Source organism: Mandrillus leucophaeus, unplaced genomic scaffold, assembly GCF_000951045.1.
Source record: "Mandrillus leucophaeus isolate KB7577 unplaced genomic scaffold, Mleu.le_1.0 Scaffold624, whole genome shotgun sequence".
Taxonomy (NCBI): domain Eukaryota; kingdom Metazoa; phylum Chordata; class Mammalia; order Primates; family Cercopithecidae; genus Mandrillus; species Mandrillus leucophaeus.
This window is the reverse complement of record NW_012106742.1, coordinates 324047-332721: the sequence shown is the minus strand read 5'-3', so window position 1 is coordinate 332721 and position 8675 is coordinate 324047. Positions and strand designations below refer to the sequence as shown.

At 46.8% G+C, this 8675-nt stretch overlaps 1 protein-coding gene across 3 annotated transcripts; it reads left to right on the top strand.

Moving 5' to 3' along the window:
• Positions 1 to 1454: 1454 nt before the first annotated feature.
• Positions 1455 to 6134, top strand: RAB13 (RAB13, member RAS oncogene family). 3 transcript variants are annotated; one of them, XM_012000292.1, is made up of 8 exons: positions 1455 to 1812; positions 3046 to 3106; positions 4230 to 4290; positions 4522 to 4599; positions 5016 to 5105; positions 5226 to 5291; positions 5382 to 5435; positions 5613 to 6130. In XM_012000292.1, exons 3-8 carry the CDS (start codon positions 4288 to 4290, stop codon positions 5688 to 5690), a joined length of 369 nt encoding a protein of 122 aa, XP_011855682.1. In that variant the 5' UTR covers positions 1455 to 1812; positions 3046 to 3106; positions 4230 to 4287; the 3' UTR covers positions 5691 to 6130. The 3 variants fall into 3 exon arrangements, with proteins under 3 accessions (XP_011855682.1, XP_011855681.1, XP_011855683.1); XM_012000291.1 differs by having other exon boundaries at positions 1461 to 1716; positions 5613 to 6134; XM_012000293.1 differs by lacking the exon at positions 1455 to 1812 and adding an exon at positions 2460 to 2843.
• The last annotated feature ends 2541 nt before the right edge of the window (positions 6135 to 8675 follow it).

The following is an 8675-nucleotide window of genomic DNA, read 5'->3' as shown; positions in this document are numbered from 1 at the left end:
CGTCTCTACTAAAAATACAAAAATTAGCTGGACTTCGTGGCAGGCACCTGTAATCCCAGCTATTCCAGAGGCTGAGGCACGAGAATCGCTTGAACCAGGGAGGCAGAGGTTGCAGTGAGCCGAGATCGTCCCACTGCACTCCAGCCTGGCGACAGAGCCAGGCTGTGTCTCAAAAAATTAATTAATTAATTAAAAATAAATAAACAAATTAAAAAAAATTTTTTGAGACAGGATCTTACTCTATCACCGAGTCTGGAGTGCAGTAGCATAATCATGGCTCACTACAGCCTTGGACTCCTGGGCTCAAGTGATCTGCCCACTTCTGCCCCCTAGGTAGCTGGGGCTGGGACTACAGGCGCACACCACCATGTATGGCTTATTTATTTATTTATTTATTTATTTATTGTCGAGGCAGAGTCTCAGTATGTTGCCCAGGCTAGTCTTGAACTCCTGGACCCAAGGGATCCTCTCACGTTGGCCTCCCAAAGTGCTGGGATTACAAGTGTGAGCCACCACACCGGATCTTAAACAATTTCTTTCTTTCGTTTTTCGTATTTTTTTCCACCCCCAGCACACATACAGCAAGAAAAATTTTTTTCTAAAGGCAGAGATATACTTGTTTCTTTGTAGCGATGCTCTCCGTATTTCAGCTTCCTGGTTACCAAGGCTACACGTTCATGGCCTATTGAGTGAGATTTCAGGAGTACTGCACCTTAAGTGGGCCATATTAAAAGATCCACGTGAAGAATGACATTTTTAGTTCAAATCTCTGTTTTCTTAAGCTATTTGGTCAGAGAAATCACACATGCGGCCCCCATTAGAGAGGTCGTTCCAACTGAAGCACCAGGACGTGTCTAGGTAGGCTGTGAGTCTTGGGGCGGTGGGGCCGATTCTGTAAAACTAATTTACGTTTTCACCCTGTTCCACCAGGGGGCAGACTGACTCAACAAATAACCTACTTCTGCGCATCCCGCTTTTTTCAAAGGAAATTGGGATCCATAGAACTAAGGGCTTGGACAACTAACGCTAAAATTCTAGGACTGACTTTTACGCAGCCCCAGAAACCGATGATAACTCATCTTCTAGCTTCGTTGAATAGCACCTCCAAAAATCAGCCCCATTTTTTTTTTTCAATTTCTAGTGCCCTCCCTACCTTCACCGTTATTCCCAAAACTCTTTCTCTCTTCCCCTAATCCCTCTAAAATTTCTCTTCCCCTGGTCGTCGTGGTTAAACCTCTACTTCCCTTCACCCCAGACTCTCGCCTCAGAATAGAAGAGTAAGGCCGTAAGAGGGGAGCTACAGTTACCAAAAGGCTGTGGAAAATAGCGAGACAGGTAGGCCGGCCTAAGCTGGGAAGGGAAAACCGAGAGAGCAGAGGCCGGGCTGGCCGCCTTGGCCTGCCCAAAAGGGTGGGCGGGCAGTGGGTGGAGCCCGGAGGGGTGCCGCCCCTCCTTTTCCCGGAGCCTGGGCGGAGAGGGAGGAAAACTTCTTCCTGGCCTGGGCTCCGTGCTGCTCTGTTTGCCAACCGTCCAGTCCCGCCTACCAGTGCCGGGAGCTCCCCACCCCTCCCCCGGCTCCCCCGGTGTCCGCCATGGCCAAAGCCTACGACCACCTCTTCAAGTTGCTGCTGATCGGGGACTCGGGGGTGGGCAAGACTTGTCTGATCATTCGCTTTGCAGAGGACAACTTCAACAACACTTACATCTCCACCATTGGTGAGCCCGCTGGCCATGTCCCAGACCCCTACTGTCTTGTGACCTCCTTCTCAGGCTCCCGGATTACTAGTGACCCCAATTTTCAGTCCCCTTAGTGTAAGGCTCCTAAATTCTAGTCCCTCAACCCCTGGCTCTGACCCCTCCCCCATGCATGTCTCTGTATGGTAACCAAACCTCTCACCTCTCTGAGGCCTTCAGGTAACTCTTCAACTGCTGCCAGCTCCTCATTTTCTTGGTGCCATCACCTTAGTTTCCCAAAATCCACAAGAACTCTTCTCTCTTTTTCTCTGTGCCCCTCTTCCCCTACCCCCACCACTTAGAACTCTCTCGATCCATTCTCCACGTTTCCTGTATCCCTGTCTGCCACATCTTTTTCTCCCGATCCCATCTGTTAGCCTCTTTCCCTCTTGCTGACCTTCAAACTCTCCCACTGCGTCCCCAGCTCAGCATCTACTTCCCAGGTTCCCTGCCCCAGTCTCCCTGCACCTCAGCTGAACAGGGTTTTGGGAAGGGTGGAACAAGGTGGCTGGGTGTGCTGGAGGGCGGCCCAAGGACTGTGATCATGAATATGCAGCCAGCTTGGTGAGGAACGTGGAAATGAGGGGACTTTTGGGGTCTCTGAGTCAGCCTGGTGACTCATCCTCCTCCCAGGGGCCCCCAGCAGGCTTGGAGGAGGTGCCCAAGTTTCTACTAAGAAGAACATTGTCTCCCCTCCTCCCTTCTTTCTTCATCTCCTCTGGCTTGGGAAATAGACAGGAAGAGTCTTATGACAATTCTGGTTACAAAGGAAAAGGAAAAATGCCCCCCTTTCCTAATTGTCTCAAAAGTAATCCTGTTTAGCCTCAGACTTTCCTAGTGCCAAGTTTGGCCCACTAGTTAATTCACATAGACTGGCTTCAGCTACTTTTTTCCTTACTCTCTACTAGGAGGGTGGGTGGAATACCAAGAGTAGAGGGCTCTAAGAAAACAGAGAAGAGGAATGTGAAAGTAATATCTGGTGGGGAGACAGAGACTGAATTCAGAGAGTTGTCAGCTGGTATAGCTGAATGGACCCAAGAGGTGGCCTAAGGATCTTAAGCCTCCATGCAGAATTTTCATCACCTTTTCCCTCCCAAAATCCATAAAACGTAAGTAAAAATAGTATTCTTGCTATACAAATACAGCTTTGGGAAAATTCTCCTAGCTTGGCATTTCCAACAAGATTGCTCCCCAAGTGCCTCTCCTGCAGAATTTCTGGTGCTGACACTGCTCCCTTCCTGTCCCTCCCATCACACAGTTTTACATGTGTGCATGCATGTCTCAACTTCAGTGCATACTTTCCACCCCTAGGAATTGATTTCAAGATTCGCACTGTGGATATAGAGGGGAAGAAGATCAAACTACAAGTCTGGTAAGTGAATCCTCTGGGATGCCTCACCGGACTTCATTTACCTCCTACACGCTTTTTCTTCTATTTTGTTTCATTTCTCTTCCTTTCCTCATTGCTCCTTCTAGCACTTCTAATCTATTTATCTGGATGCACTCAGCTGTCCTTCGTCTCTCTTCCTGCTCTCCCAACTAGTTCCAGCTTTTTTGTAACTCTTGCCTCCTCTGGCTACAGAGCATCCTCTTAATTTGACAACAAACAACTGTTCAGTCATAACTTGGAAACAGGCTGTGAACCGTTAAATGGCACAGGCAGAATTAAGACTTGACTCTAAGTCTAGTGTTTTCTCCAAAATATGGTGAGCCCAGAGAGCCAAATGTAGACCCTGAAGGGGTTTAAGTGGTATGAAGCTTAGTGGAGGCATAATGCTATGACATATAAGAGCAGAGTGGTGCACAAATCCGGTTCTTTTACTTATCTGCTGCCTGACCTTCATGAATTATTCAGCCTATCCAAATCTGTTTCCTCTTTTTTTTTTTTGAGACAGAGTCTTGCTCTTATCGCCCAGGCTGGAGTGCAATGGCACAATCTCAGCTCACCGCAACCTCCACCTCCTGGGTTCAAGTGATTCTCCCACCTCAGCCTCCCAAGTAGCTGGGATTACAGGTGCCCGCCACCATGCCCGGCTAATTTTTGTATTTTTAGTAGAGACGAGGTTTCACCATGTTGGCCAGGCTGGTCTCGAACTCCTGACCTCAGATGATCCACCCCCCCTCGGCTTCCCAAAGTGTTGGGATTACAGGCGCGAGCCACGGCCCCTGGCATGTTTCCTTATTTGTAATTTTACAAATTACAGGGACAATAATACATGTCTTACAAGGAGAGATTAAGGATTAGATAAAATGATACATACGCAGTGCTGGACACATAGCAAGCATTCAATGAATAAGCAAAGACATCTTGTTTCTTGGGCCACTACCATCTCTGGAAATCAGGTCAACTGTCTTTAATCCCACTCCCCTTTACTGTTTCCTTATTCTGTTGCCCCACCATGTTGCAAAAGCTAAATTCTTGCGAGAGAGGAAGAATTCTTCCATTAGAGAATTCTTTCCTCTCTTCCATTTCATGAAACCTTCTCCTTCTTTAGGGACACGGCTGGCCAAGAGCGATTCAAGACAATAACTACTGCCTACTACCGTGGAGCCATGGTATGAAGTGTGGGTCTGGACAAAGGATGAAGGATGAGGCCACAGAATATATTATGAATACAAAGGGTCAGGGGTTGAGGCAGGTAAAAATGGGAGGGGTGTAGTGTGGGTTGCAGAGGGCCCAACGTGGCCTAGTGTTTAGACCCATGGATGGAACTTGCCGGGTCACTTACAGGGCAGTGGGAAGCCTCAATGGGAATATGGTCTAAGTTGAATTTTGTCATCTCCCAGGGCATTATCCTAGTATACGACATCACGGATGAGAAATCTTTTGAGAATATTCAGAACTGGATGAAAAGCATCAAGGAGGTGAGGACCCTCCAGAAGAGATGGGGGAACTGGATAGAACCTGGAGAATGAAGGGAGCCATAAGGATAGGCAGGACCTAACTTTTTTTTTTTTTTTTTTGAGACGAAGTTTCGCTCTTGTTGCCTGGGCTGGAGTGCAATGGCACCATCTTGGCTCACTGCAACCTGACTCCTGGGTTCAAATGATTCTCCTGCCTCAGCCTCCTAAGTAGCTAGGATTATAGGCATGCACCACCATGCTCAGCTACTTTTGTATTTTTAGTAGAGATGGGGTTTTACCATGTTGATCAGGCTGGTCTTGAACTCCTGCATCAGGTGATCCACCCGCCTTGGCCTCCCAAAGTGCTGGGATTACAGGTATGAGCCACCGCACCCAGCTGGCAGGACCTAACTTTTACTTGTCTTTTGCCCCCCCAGAATGCCTCGGCTGGGGTGGAACGCCTCTTGCTAGGGAACAAATGTGACATGGAGGCCAAGAGGAAGGTGCAGAAGGAGCAGGCCGATAAGGTGAGGGCCAGGCTGAGCAATTTCTAGAACTGGGCTGGGAGGGCCAAGATAGGTTGCATTGCAGAGGACTTGGCTGCTGTCCTTAATTCAATTCTCTTCTTCCCACTTCACCCCTTATAGTTGGCTCGAGAGCACGGGATCCGATTTTTCGAAACTAGTGCTAAATCCAGTATGAATGTGGATGAGGTGAGATCCACACCCCCATCCCTGACCAAGAGAGGAAGTATTAAAAGGTAGATTCTCCTCCCTCCAAACTGATTCTATTCCCCACTTTAGGCTTTTAGCTCCCTGGCCCGGGACATCTTGCTCAAGTCAGGAGGCCGGAGATCAGTAAGTTGGTTTTGCTGGACTAGGTACAACTCTGGTGTGTGTGTGTGTTGGTGTTGATAAGAACTGAGGGGAGCAATGCTAAGATTTCTCATGAGGGTGGATTCACTTCAAACAGTTTATACCCTCACACCCTAACCAGCCATTCACACCATGACTCCTGTGCCCTTCTCCCTCTAGGGAAACGGCAACAAGCCTCCCAGTACTGACCTGAAAACTTGCGACAAGAAGAACACCAACAAGTGCTCCCTGGGCTGAGGACCCTTTTTCGCCTCCCCACCCTGGAAGCTGAACCTGAGGGAGACAGGGCAAAGGGACTGAGCAGGGGAGAAATAGCAGAGGGGCTTGGAGGGACACATAGGTAGATGGTAAAGAGAATGAGGAATAAAAGGAGAAGAGAAAAGGGAAAAGCAGAAAGGAAAAGAAGGAAGAGAGAGGAGGGAGAAGGGAGAGGAACCGATTGAGGAAGTGAAAGAAGGTAAGGAGGTAAGAAGAGGGAGGAGGAAAGGAAGGGGAGATGGCCTCAGGCTTCAGACCTTACCTGGGTTTTCAGGGCAAACATAAATGTAAATACACTGATTTATTCTGTTACTAGATCAGGTTTTAGGGTCCTGCAAAGGGCTAGCTCGGCACTACACTAGCAGATTTGCTCCTGTTCTGTCACTTTTCATGGTCTTTAATAAAGGCCACCATTTGCACAAATGTTCCTGTTTTGGGTAACTTGGATTATTGTCAGAATTGTTCTCCACTCAAATCCAATTACTGTATCTTCAAAGTGATTGACCTGCCTGAATCAGGCTGGGTTTCTGTGGAACCGGGACTAATCCTACCGCTGTCTCTTCCCCGCTGTTCAGTTGGTAAGGAAAATAGCAAAGAGCAGGAGCCAGAGTGATCTGAAGGTCTGGATATCCTCTTTCCGCTATGGGGTCTGGATGCCCTTGTGGGCAGAGCCTTGTCCTGAGCACAGGAAATTCCAAGTGAGAAGGACTCTTAACAGTCCTAGCCTCAGGGAAATAACTGCACATAGTGTTTTATCCAGTGATTTGTGCAAGCTTCTTTGATTCTGCCAGCAATCCATTTAGGTATTTGATAGGCATTAATATCTGCTTTTATTAGTGAGGAAAATGAGAAGTTCATTTATTCATAGATGTCTATTGAGTAATTTAAATATATATTGAGCGTCTACTAAGTGCCAGGCACTATGGCCAGTTATTTTATTTATTTATTCATTTATTTTTAGAGACAGAGTCTTGCTCTGTCTCCCAGGCTGGAGTGCAACAGTGTGATCTCGGCTCACTGCAACCTCTGCCTCCTGCCTCAGCCTCTCAAGTAGCTGGGATTACAGGCATGAGCCACCACGCCTGGCCACAATAGTCAGTTAATATAGCCCTTGGGTTGTACAAGGACATTTTTTTTTTTTTAAACCGAGTCTGGCTCTGTCGCCCAGGCTGGAGTGCAGTGGCATGATCCCAGCTCGCTGCAGCCTCTGCCTCCTGGGTTCAAGTGATTCTTCTGACTTAGCCTCCCGAGTAGCTGGGACTACAGTCATGTACCACCACACCTGGCTAATTTTTGTGTTTTTAGTAGAGACAGGGTTTTGCCATGTTGGCCAGGCTGGTCTTGAACTCATGGGCTCAAGTGATTGTCCTGCCTCAGTCTCCCAAACTGCTGGGATTACAGGCGTGAGCCACTGCGCCCAGCCTGGGACAAGCAAATTTTAACAAAAACAGCTCTTTGGCTGGGCATGGTGGATCACGACAGGAGTTCAAAACCAGCCTGGCCAACATAGTGAAACCCTGTCTCTACTAAAAATAAAAAAAAAATTAGAGGGTGCCTGTAGTCCCAGCTACTTGGGATGCTGAGGCAGGAGACTCGCTTAAACCTGGGAAGCGGAGGTTGCAGTGAGCCGAGATCACGCCACTGCACTCCAGCCTGGGCAACACAGCCAGACTCTGTCTCAAAAAAACAAAAACAAAAACAGCTCCTTACTGAATAACAAAGATGGCAAAACTACTGGAAATGCAAATGAGAATTCAGGCTTGGGCTGGGCACAGTGTCTCACGCCTGTAGTCCCAGCCCTTTGGGAGGCCAAGGTGGGTGAATCACTTCAGGTTGGGAGTTTGAGACCAGCCTGCCCAACATGACGAAACCCCATCTCTACTAAAAATACAAAAAATTTAGCTGGGTGTGGTGGCGGGTGCCTGTAATCCCAGCTACTCGGGAGGCTGAGGCAGGAGAATCACTTGAACCTGGGAGGCGGAGGTTGTGGTGAGCAGAGATAGCGCCATTACACTCCAGCCGGAGACAGACTCCATATTAAAAAAAAAAAAAAAGAAAATTCAGGCTTGAAGAACAGCATCCTTAAGTATATATATATTATATATTACAATTTATAATTACATATAACATAAATATAAGTATATATAATTTATAAAATATAAATATATAAAATACATAAATATATATTATAAAATTATATAATACATAATTATTTATAATGTATATTTTAATATATAATATATATATCCCCCTTTCACCATACATAATATTTTTTACACAGCAAAATGTAATAACTTGATAAATGCAGTAAGTATCCAAGCATTGATGGGGTAATGATAAGCCTTATTTGTGGCTTATGTTTAAGTTCTTTTTTTTTCTTTTTGAGATGAAGTCTCACTCTTGTTGCCCAGGTTGGAGTACAATGGTGTGATCTCGGCTCACCACAATCTCTACCTCCCAGGTTCAAGTGATTCTCCTGCCTTACCCTCACGAGTAGCTGGGATTACGGGCATACGGCACCATGCCCAGCTAATTTTGTATTTTTAGTAGAGGTAGGGTTTCTCCATGTTGGTCAGGCTGGTCTCAAACTCCCGACCTCAGGTGATCCACCCACCTCGGCCTCCAAAAGTGCTGGGATTACAGGCGTGAGCCACCGCGCCCAGCCAGATACACTGTCAATCCCAAAATAAAGTGTTCTATCCTTTAAAGCTGTTGGGGAGGGTAGAAGCACTGGTCTTTAGCCCAGAAAGATGCCTTGGGGGAGGAGAATGGGGAGCAGAATTAACAAGAAAAAAAATATGGAAATAAGCCCTTTGATCTTCAGAGGTGGGGTCCACATTATTTTATTAGCGCCCATGTTTATATGAGGTTTATTTAAGTACCTCCTTGTCTATCGAGCATCTAAGAAAACTAAAATCACATTGTCCTAATGTCTTGGGAGGCTGCAGGTAACACATATGTGAA

What these genes read in the sequence shown, in the direction of transcription:
- RAB13 (XM_012000291.1), top strand. Translation starts at nt 1,593, where the DNA reads ATGGCCAAAGCCTACGACCACCTCTTCAAGTTGCTGCTGATCGGGGAC. An exon ending in CCTACTACCGTGGAGCCATG is followed by an intron (nt 4,291 to 4,521) that starts GTATGAAGTGTG and finishes GTCATCTCCCAG; the next exon opens with GGCATTATCCTAGTATACGA. An exon ending in GGATGAAAAGCATCAAGGAG is followed by an intron (nt 4,600 to 5,015) that starts GTGAGGACCCTC and finishes TTGCCCCCCCAG; the next exon opens with AATGCCTCGGCTGGGGTGGA.